Source organism: Apium graveolens, chromosome 11 (genome assembly GCF_009905375.1).
Source record: "Apium graveolens cultivar Ventura chromosome 11, ASM990537v1, whole genome shotgun sequence".
Classification (NCBI taxonomy): domain Eukaryota; kingdom Viridiplantae; phylum Streptophyta; class Magnoliopsida; order Apiales; family Apiaceae; genus Apium; species Apium graveolens.
Genome location: NC_133657.1, coordinates 26,033,239 through 26,044,847, shown reverse-complemented (window position 1 = coordinate 26,044,847; position 11,609 = coordinate 26,033,239). Strand labels below are relative to the sequence as shown.

Genomic DNA, 11,609 nt, shown 5'->3' with positions numbered 1-11,609 from the left:
ACTTGGGAACTTGAAGACGCGATGAGGAATAGGTATCCCCACTTATTTTCTAATTGATTCCGGGACGGAATCCTTGTTAGAGGGGAAGATTATAATGACTCGAATTTTTGAGACTTTGTAAAAATGTTTAATGAATAGTAATCCTAGAAGATGGGGAAAACTTTTTAGCCCACACTATGTTGTGCATGAGAAAATGAGTTTCGAAGTTGAAATTATGATTATATGTACCAAATGAGTGTATGTAAACGCTATTAGTTTTCGAAGGAAGCGAACTTTGAAAAACGACCATATTTACGAATCATCGAGGATTACGAGGATCACAATATAATTATGAATTTAAAACCCTATGGATTTATATCCATATACGATAATTCAAAATATAAGGAATAAATACGAAAGGATTTACGTCGCGAACCGTTTACGAGAAATTATTACGAAAACGTCTAAGCGATCGAACGAACGCGTAAACGATTAAATAAACGTAACACCCTAACTAAAACCATAGTTACTTTATTAAATAGTGAGCTAAGGAAGTAGGATGATCAACTAGGGCTAGAGAATAGTGAAGCTAATGACTAAGCTAATTAGCTTAGCTTGTAATCTAAAAAGCCTAGCTAGAATTATCTAGAGATTTGGAAACAAAAATCAATCATAGGACATATACTAGAGAATAACAATCAAATACAAGATATCATAAGAATTATTTCAGAGAAGCAACCAAGAAGCAAGCACAAAAATTCTCTCTCTCTTCCAAGAACATCACCATTCGGCCAAACACAAAAACAAGGAGAAATCAATTTCAAATCACCAAGCTCTAGCCATGGAAAAATTCCCCCATTAATTCTCAATCTTCATACCACATAAACTAAGATAAGATAAATCTTTGAGCTCTTTTTATCAAGGTTTGATGGGTGAAATAAATTCAAGAAAGATGATAGTGAATAGTATTAATAGTAACTTTTATTTCGTTTCTTGATTTTAATGGTTGTTTTAGGTTCCAAAAACCCTACTAAGCACTCCCAAGACTTCACCATCATCAAGAACACATCTCAATCTCTCAAGAAATGTATAAATCTTTGAACCATCCTTACTTCAGATTTAAGTTCAAGATTCTTTTAGAACATAGTTGTAAACCTAGTTTTGGTGGAAGTATTGTTGTAATCGTGATGTTTAGCTAAGTAGATTTAAGGTTGATTGTTGTTGCCTCAAGAACATGATGTTCTTGAGAGGATTTAATATGATGATGATATGTTGATTGTTGGTGGTAGTATAAATATTTAAGGCATAAACGAAACTCAGATCGTAACCGTAACCCCGCTAAAATGAACAAAATGTAAATTTAAGTTTCTGCAGAAAGTCCCGAAGATCTAAACTTTAGTTTCTTGAAAAATTGATAATGATAAAAAATATTATAAGGATCATTTAGGCACTTGAATCGCGTGATTCCAATTTACGGATCAACAGTTATGGCCGTTTTACTAAAAGTGATTTATGCGACAAAAACTGCTACGAATTATGAACTTTGAAAATAAAAAGGATCAACTTAAAAATGTTCATAAATCATGAAATTTTTACAGATAGTATTAAATTGAGTTTCCTAACTGCCATAAAAATTTCAAGTGAAAATAATAATTTTTCAGTTTTATAAAAATATCGGAGCCAAGACCGCGCGATTAGAAAACCGTAGAATCCATAAGCGGAGCCGACGAGGAAAATAAAAACGGACTTAAGACACTTCGAAAAAGGAAATGACCATAATGTGAATAAGGAATTAAAGAAATGATAAGGGTAATATATGTTGAGAGGGTGCATAATAAGTAGCACATGAGTGCGAGTCGCCGTAAATTAAGAACGGACCTAACAAAACAAATTTTGTTTATGATTATAGATTTCCGAGCGGAATCTAGAACATCCTTCACTTCGAGATATCCTGCAAGTTTACGAACCCAACTCCATTTACTGTTGTGTTGTGAAAGGATTGTTTTATTATCATTGCATAAATACCATGCTTACCATGATACGTAGTGATTGAATTTTCGTATAATGTAGCGATGTTGAACGATAAGCATAGATTGTAAAATGTTTAACTCCGCTATAAGCGTGACGTATAATTATAAGACCGAGAGTCGGTCGGGATTTCAAAATATAAAATCGGGAATTATTCCGACGATAGTACAGGACGATTAGAAGTCCATAGTAGTACGTTTTAAGGGACTCAACGTCCACTTACGAAAAATTAACACCTCGAACTTTTATTAAAGCAATTTCCAAAGATCGTATTCCCTCAACTATACTTTATTTCAAACTCGATTAAATATTAAAGATTATTATATTACTTAAACATAAATAAGTTGAGGAATATTATTTCAATATTCTTTTAAAGAAGAACTATTCGAGGTTTAATTATTCAATAAATTATTATTTAATTATTCAATATTTATCAAATGATTTAATATCATTTAAAAATCATAAAACCTAATTTAAAATATTTTCTGAGTTTCAGAAATTCATATTAATATTTTTAGATCGTCAAAGAATATTATCTCGATATATTTTAAATATTTTGAATATAGTTTCAAAAGAAACTATCCCCTTATTTATTTATTTGTTGACAACAGTCAACTCACATCCTTAGTACTTCCTCCGAAAACTTCGGAAGTACATATATATATATATATGAGGAAAAACTGTGCCTATCAACAAGCAAAACACTTGACGAAACTTCGATATAATTTGATGATTCCAAGTCTATGATAGGATTCTTAAAAAGACAAGGGAGGGGTAGAGATCCAATACTTCGTGGACTGGGGAGACTACCATATTTATTTCTGTATGAGAAGGTACCATGTATACTGAAGGACATACGAAGTATGCAAAATATACCCGGGCTTAATGGGGAAGCATCTAAAGCCCGAATGCGGTTAGGGTGATAACCGGGATACGAATGTATCGTCCTTCTACATGTAGAAAATGTTACTATTTCCGTAGTACGACTGATCATCGTATGCGGTGGCTCCAACGAATGTCCTATTCTTCCAATTGAAATTGTGATGCAATACTGTAACGCAAGCCTAGGTGATGGGTTTACCATTAAGGTATTCGCAGGATAATAATCCATTAAAGAATTATTTTCATAAGAAGGTGTGTATCACCAAGGAAAACTATTTTTGAATAAAACATAATTATCATATATGACATTTTTCTTGAGTTTATCATATAGTCATTTCATACTGTACATTATTATGCTGGGCATTATAGCTCACACTTGTTTTATTAAATTGACACAACACAACAGTTAATCAAGATGCCAATCATGAAACTCACAGCCACAAAACGGATAGGAAACGGCCAGCTGTTCTGTAGGTTGTTTGGTGATGTACCACAGGTAGACCGAATAAGCTGGATTGGTTTTCAGTTATTTTTAGTTCGGCTTATTTTCAAGTATGACTTATGTAAGGTAATAAATAAGAAACAAATATTTGGCCGACTTACTAGCCTTACTTAAAGGTTATTCCCCGGTAAGACTTAATTATTTTTGGGTTGTAATAATTATCACTTTGTGGTTTGATTTACTATAGTAATGAATGGTTCGTTTCCAAGACAATAACCTATAAGTGTGTGTGTGATAAGTGTAGGGTCGTATAGTGTGAGTATTTATACATTATGATGCGAGGTATGTGGTATATAGTGATTATGATGGCGTGGCCTCCTAGATCCGTGACCCCGAATTTTGGGGCGCCACACTGCTCCTTTGACATTTTTACAGACTTTAAATGTTACAAGTATAAAATGCAAACTAAGATTACAATACAACTTACTTAGGGTTGTCAATTTGACTTAGTCTTGTTAAAGTACATGCATGTCTTGCACAACATAGCTGCATTCCACTATGCCATCCATCGGCAGAGCAGTAACAGTATAACATATTTCGAACTGCCAAGACCTTGTAACTTCATAGGTGATTTCAAGTCCTTTGTCACTTAAATCTCATATCTAGCTTTTTGTAAATTTTCTCTTTTCTAGCCTTTATTGATCTCAATAACTCTTGTATATCATATGATTTCCATATATATGAGCACTAAATATTTCCTCAGAGATAACTTAAGATAAATTTAAAAATTTATACAATTTTACAAGTAGCATATACAAAGTATGTTTCAATCATCAAAATGAAACAACAATATTTAATTTTGGAGATCCATCTATCTCTGTTACTTCTAAAATCACATCTTCGTCACAATTAACTTGGTTTTACTGGTTTGGATTGAGATTTAATTAACAATTAACAGATTCTACAGATTCATCTTAAGGTTGCCTGCCATCGTAAAGTAAAACACAGAACAGAGAACAGAAATAATTGAATTAAATCATAGAAAGGTATATAAATCAAAGAGATTAATTATCAAAATCTTTCAACTCGGTGAAAGATTATAAATTATAAGTTATTTAAAGTTTAAAAAACACAATGAGCACACTGGCTTAGTAAGTCTTAAAGTTGTGAAATACCATAAACACCATAAATTGCAGTATTGCTAAAACTTTATATCGACTAATTGTCATTGCTATTGAATTCTAATATGCTAAACATAACTCTGACACATCATGGATTGTGCTAGTCTGCCATTTGCAATATCACCTCTAATCAGCTTGGCTCTAGACTTTCAGACTACCAACAAATAAAGTAAGAAAGCCAAAAATTAAATAATATGAAAATGCAGAGATAAAAAAGACATTATATAATTATATAAGAAGAATGAGATCACAACAAAAGAGTCACCTATATTCATGATTCACATAACAGAAGGAATTTTTGCACTTGTTTCTTCTCTTTCATTCGAGTACATTTTTAATGTTAAATCTGGAAAAAGAAGTTAAATCATAAAAATATGTGTCAAATAAAGAATAAGATTTAATCAATCATATCTAACTAAAACATTAAAAGCAGCTTACTTCTTGTTGACAGGATTCGGTCGGATGTAGTGATCAGTGCTTCCACTACATCCAGAAGTAAACAAGAACGACTTTCATCAATTACTCTGCCACCTATGCTAAAAGATGATTCGGACGTAACTGTTGTCGCTGGTATAACTAGAACATCTCTTGTAATCTTACTTATCGTCGGAAACCTTGAACCATTGACTGCACACCATGTCAATATATTAAATTTGTCAGCCATTAGATGGGTTTCCTCTTCTAGGTACTGATCAAATTCTGATTTGGGAACATGTCGAGAACCAATCAACCGTTCTCTTTCTTTCCACTTTTTGAAGTCACTTAATTTATTACCTCTTATAGTAATAGAGTGTGTTACACAACTACTATACATAAGATGACCAGCCCCAATATCACCAATTACGCTTTCTGTGGAAGTAACTCTCCCTCCATAATCAATGTAAAGATCAAAAAAAGATGTTCGGACTTTCTATACACGTGAGTACGAGACATCCTTACCGTACAACCTGTTATAATAATATTCAATAATATCCATCTTGTATCCAGGATCAAGAACAACGGCAATAGCTAAACACCAACTACATTCGTCCCAATACTTTGAAAATTTTATGCTCATTGGGTCTGCCATCAACTGAAGAAACTCTTCTGGGCTGGTTTCCAACTCCATCAGTTGTATTTTGATGTCACATATATCTGGGATAAACACATTTGCAGTAGCGTACTTGGTTACACTAAAATATATAGTAGCGTCCTTAAAATATTTTCAAACAATCATGCACTAAACGAGCAACTTTCCACTCTTTTTTTTGAGGAATTAAACTTATAGTTCTTATCCATGCCCTCTAAACTCTTAAATTCTTCTTCATAATTCAAAGCAACATCAAGCATATCATATGTAGAATCCCACATATGTTGGACATCCATCAGAACCTGTATTTTCCCTTGTAACTTCAATTAACTCACGACTAAAATAAACTTTTGTTTTTCATAAGGCGACTTGTTTAAATACCCCACTGTTCCACATATATTTTATAAAAGTGGTTTAATTAACAAAATCATCTAGAACAACCAAGTTTAGAATACAACGTACATGAAAGAAGTCACCACCACGCGGAACTCTATCAGAAAGCCAAGATTTCAAATGCCTAGCCATACTATCATTTGAAGATGCATTGTCAACAACCATAGAAAATAATTTCTTATCTAAATTCCACTCCATGATTAATTGCGAGATAAATCTGAATAAAGACTATCCATCGTATGACCATACAATCCATTTATAATTTAACATTGTTTTTTGTAACTCCCACTCATTATCAATATAATGTGTAGTTAGACATGCATATGCAAAATTTTGTGCCTCAGAAGTCCAAATAGCAGTCGTAAGTGTGACTCTACAACCTATATTATCAATCTTTTCGTACACCCTTTTTTTCATTTCTCCATGCAATTTGATTATATCAGATCTCACTGTGTTTCGAATCACAAGTTTAAATTCTGGTCGTAGGCCTTTACAAAAATTCTCAAAGAACTCGTGATCAACTATATTATGGATAATTATGCTTGATCACCATTTTCGCTAGATCCATTCTACTCCTCTCTTGATCAAATTTAAATGTTTCAATCTGAGTAGAACCATCCGATTTTTGCATAGTCATAATTGATTTTTTCCCAATGTCTTTATAAATTTTTGCGTTGCACCTCTTAATATGTTGAGCCAAATGACTAGTTCCTGAATTACTATCTCCGTTAAATGATCTTTTACAGTGCTTACATAACGCCTTATCATTCCCCTTAGCATCTTTATACTCTGTAAAATCAAGTCATACCTTTGATTTTTTCTTCCTCTTTTTTTAATATCCACCACCGCGTCTATATTTACATCACCATCCGCATCCACTATAATCAGATTTTCAGCACTTTTATCAGTTGGATCGTTACCCATAACAGTATCATGACTTCCACTAGCCTGAAAAAGAGAACAAAAGCAAATACAAAATCAAAATTAGATATATTGTTTAATAGGAAAATCAAAAAAAGAATCAATAAATAAATGTATCATGATTAATAATGAAGATTAAGTTTTAATTTTGGATTGAACCTGTCGACCGTGCTTGTGCATGAAACTTGATTAAGGAACATATAAGATCACGTGTTAGGTTTAGGGTTAGGCCTCTCAACTAGTTAGATAATTAGATATTAGATTATATATTATTTATTATAAATATATTATATTATGTTATGTTATATATATTTATATAAAATATATATTATATATATAATTAAACGAATCGGTTCATGAATAACCGAATCGGATCGACTTAAATTCATATCCAATCCATTTATTATTCGGATCTCCCTTATCGGATCAGGTTACGGATCAGATAATTTTCAGGCCATTCCATATCCTGTAAAAAGGACCCGGATCGGATCGGATCAGATGCCCGCTCCATTGATAGGCGTAGATGGAGGAGTACTATATAATTCAATTGGAACATTTCTATAATAATTTAAAATTTTAGATAAACTCGGTTTTTTCTTAACAACTAATTCTTACATTCCTTAGTTTAGTAGGATTAAACTTAGATATGAATATGTACTAATATAAGTAGCGGAGAGGGGGACAGCTTACATCCAAAAAACAAGAGGTAATATTAAAAACAAGAGGTACCATAATAAAAATAAGAAGAGTAATTAGAACAAGAATACTGTTAAGAAATAATACATTGTATTAAGTGAGTGTGTAGTAGTAGTGTGTACCCATACACCACAGTGGATATAAACTTAGCAAGAATGTAAAAATGTACGGGGGATGGAGTAAATGTAGATGACATATAAGTAGTAGAGAGGACAGTTTACATCCCTGTGGTTCCTGCTTAGTGTTTGCTATTTTCTGGAATAAGGAGGACAAGTCACATTTGCCTGCAACCCCATGTGATATGCCCCTGTTTTACACATTACTCTTCACTCTACTTCAATGCACCTCATTTTCTTTTATTTTTTGTTTCATATTTCATATTTATTACTAAAAGTTATCTTACATCAGTAGATCATGTGTTTGGACTACTTCATTGTTTGTTCTTACAATTATTATTACCAAACCGGAATCTTGGTGCTGCAAGTAGAGCAGGATGACAACCAGATTTACATGATACATATGATCTTTTTAAATTAGGGCCGTTAAAATTTCTAGGCACAAACAAAAGATGTATCTTTTCCAAAGCTCATTTTCCATTTACATTCAAGTTCAGGTCCATCTTTTCTCCCAAGTTCAAGCCCTCGCTTCAACTTTATCTTAGCAGCTTTGTCTGTACAATACACGTGTTCTGTAAATGAAAACAAAATTACGAGAAATTTCATTCATTTGAAGAAAAACAATTACTTTTACAATACATGAGTTCCGTGTTTTGGAACAGAATTACCAGAAAATTCATTCATTTGAAGAAAACACTAGTGTGAAAATGTTTACGGAACACGCACTCGTTTTCCACAAATATAATTCTCATTTGAGCCCTGTCCTCTTGCACACACTAATAACGTCAAAGCTCAAACACCTCTGAGGAAAATATTCAATCCACTTACTATTGTAAATTTGTAATGTATTATTAAACCAACCAAAACATTTCCTGTACATTGCTCAAAATTAAAATATAAATTTGCAGTAAAATCATAATGTGCAGAAGAACTTCAAATGTGGCAACACCATACTGATCTAGGAATATATGCATTACTGAGAGAAAAGATTTATAAATATAAAAGGATTGCATCAGCAATTCACTGTTAGGCCTGCCAAAAAAAATGGAAAACATCCAGCCCTAAACCCACATTTCTAATATAACAAAAAAAAAAAAAATCTACCCTAGCTCTTTATAACAAACTAAAACAGAACTAATCACCTCTAGTATATGTATAGACAAACTCAAGACTCAAAGGATGGCAAAGAGGTAAGTAAAACTACGAGGCCAGTACGGATATCTGATTTGATAACTTGCTAGCTTGTATCATAGCATATGGCTAAAGGAGTTACATTTGCCGAAGTTTTAGCATCTGTTACAAGTACATACAAGTCATTAGTCATTTGCTAATAAGAATAATTCAGAAAGACAAACGAGAGATAAACTAACCTTCTGACTCATTCTGCAGCCAATCCTGTGCACACATCAAGGCTTGCACAGTGTTAGACCTCAACAAACTCCAATATGGATCAAGGACTCGATCGCCAACATCAAAGGCAGAGTCTGATGTAACTTTTGACATAGGAATACCCAAAATGTTGAGCGCCATTGTAGAGAGAATGGGATACCTCGGAGTGTGAACTTTCCACCAATTTAATATGTTAAATTCTATATTACGCGGAAATAAAGGCTCTTCCAAGTACTTGTCCAAGTCAGATTTTATGTTCGGCCCTTGTGAGGTCTCATGGAGGAACCTGTCAAAACCAATCAGCCTATCTCTAGAATCATTACCGGAACCATCCCCTACCTGACCATCAGAAGCTAAGTGTCCATTGTAAAGTGCCTTCATGCAATTGGAAACGATATCGATACACTCTGGAGCACTGTTGCCATAAATTTGAGGATAGTAATATTCTATTAGTTTCATCTTAAATCTAGGATCTAAGATAGCGGCAATTGCCAATGCCAGGCTGCATTTTTTCCAATAATCATCAAATTTAGTTTTCATCTTCATTCCTAAAGAACTAATAAATTCATCTGATTTATGACACCAGCCAATCAACTGCAAATGAATTTCACAAATTTCAGGGAAATATATATTTGCAGTTACGTGTTTGCTTCCAGTAAAAACATTAGAAACTTCAATGAGGAGCTTCAAGTAACTAGCAATAGTACTAGCTCTGTCCCACTCTTCATAAGAAGGGCAAGTGGTGTAGACAGGGTCATGTTCTGGCAACAGAGAAAATGCATCCTTCAACTCTAAAGCCATATCAAGCATGAAATATGTGGAATTCCACTGCAGTGGATTATCAAGAAATAAGCACTTTTGGCTATTAATTCCAACTAGTTGAGCCATCTCATTAAACTTGTCTTGAGTTCCCTGTGAACTTTTAACATGTCGAATACTTTCACGAATTTTATCTGTTACCTCAGTTATAGCTGCTAGTGCATCCTGAGCCATGTGCATGATTAAATTAGCTGCACAGCGTACTTCAAATAGTTGACCATCGCATATAAGAAAATTGTTCTGGGAGAGCCGAAGCTGGTCTCTAATCTTACATACTATGTTGTCATAGGTTGGACAACTATCAAATGTCATTGAAAACAATTTCCGATCAATATCCCATTCCATCAGACTCATCATGATCACATCCGAAAGCATGTCTTCAGTATGAGAAGGATCAACCAATAAAAAATTTAAAATCTTCTTTCTGAGCTGCCATTCATCATCAATACAGTGTGCTGTCAAACACAAGTACTTGGCATCTCCCTTGCCAGTCCACATATCAGCACTCAGACTAATCTTGCCAGGCAGTTTATCTAACAAGTCTGACACCTTCTGTTTCTCTTTATGGTAGATTTGCATACAATCACCCTCAACTCCATCAAACGTAACAAGCTCAAATAAAGGCTGAAGATTTCTAACAAATATTTTAAAGCCAACATCCTCAACCATTTGCAAAGGATAACCATGAAGTATAATCATGCGAGCAAGATCGAAACGACTACGCTTATGATCAAAGTTGCCGTTAACCAAGTGACCAGTTCCATAATTTGAATGAGCATACTCACATTTAGGCTGCACAAGATTGGCCACTTCACCTGTTTGTTGCTCTTGATCAAAAGGAACTGATGCAATAGCAACTGTTGCTTCTTTCTTCTTACCCTTTGTTGCAACCAATGGTACTACGTCATGATTTAATCTTCTTCGACATCTGACTAAATGATTTCTCAGATGTGACGTTCCACTGGTGCTTGAACCACTAAGTTTCTTCTGGCAATGCTTACAAACGGCAACACAGGTTTCACCAAATCTAATCCTATCAAAATCTTTCCACACAACAGATTTCAACCTACTAGAATCAACAAGGACAGCCTCATCCTCCATTGTTTCAATTGATTAGTTCACAGTACTGTTTAGAACAAAACAAAAATAAGTTCTTCAAATAAAAAAAATATACACTATTTAAGGAATTAAATTAAACACGAGAAATAACCAGTCATGCGTAGACAATTCCAGTTCACAAAAAACAATTATGCAATAAAAATGTTTAAGAAAGTGCTCAATCACATAAAAAATTTGCATGGTAAGTAGTTTACTGAATAATATTAAAGCATAATTTATTCTACACAACACAGTCATTTCGAGAAGCACATGGACAAAGGAGATTATTAAGCTACCACATATAACATTACAAACATTCCTCACATAAAAGAACACCAAATACCAAAATCAATTTCACTTGCTCTGTAGAAAACACTTTTAACGTGAAAACAATTATTCTGCACTTTTCGTACATGCTTCAAAAAATTTATAGTACACAACAATTGTCTCTCACGAGAACAATTATCGCGTCCGCACGAGCTTAGAGTCTCCCTCCGGGAAGCACATAAGCAGAGAACAAATATGTAGAAATGATAGAATGCATACTGAAATATGTAATTCTAAGCTGAACATAATCACATTACACAACATAAATC

At 33.6% G+C, this 11,609-nt stretch overlaps 1 protein-coding gene across 2 annotated transcripts; it reads right to left on the bottom strand.

Moving 5' to 3' along the window:
- Positions 1 to 8,077: 8,077 nt before the first annotated feature.
- Positions 8,078 to 11,586, bottom strand: LOC141695224 (zinc finger BED domain-containing protein RICESLEEPER 2-like). 2 transcript variants are annotated; one of them, XR_012564384.1, is made up of 4 exons: positions 11,427 to 11,586; positions 9,078 to 11,041; positions 8,850 to 9,000; positions 8,078 to 8,279 (listed from the first exon to the last, which is right to left on the bottom strand). XR_012564384.1 is itself a non-coding variant. In XM_074499480.1 (3 exons), the coding sequence occupies exons 2-3, from the start codon at positions 11,014 to 11,016 to the stop codon at positions 8,945 to 8,947; spliced, it is 1,995 nt and encodes a 664-aa protein (XP_074355581.1). In that variant the 5' UTR covers positions 11,017 to 11,041; positions 11,427 to 11,586; the 3' UTR covers positions 8,734 to 8,944. The 2 variants fall into 2 exon arrangements, 1 of the variants encoding a protein (XP_074355581.1); XM_074499480.1 differs by lacking the exon at positions 8,078 to 8,279 and having other exon boundaries at positions 8,734 to 9,000.
- Between the last annotated feature and the right edge of the window lie 23 nt (positions 11,587 to 11,609).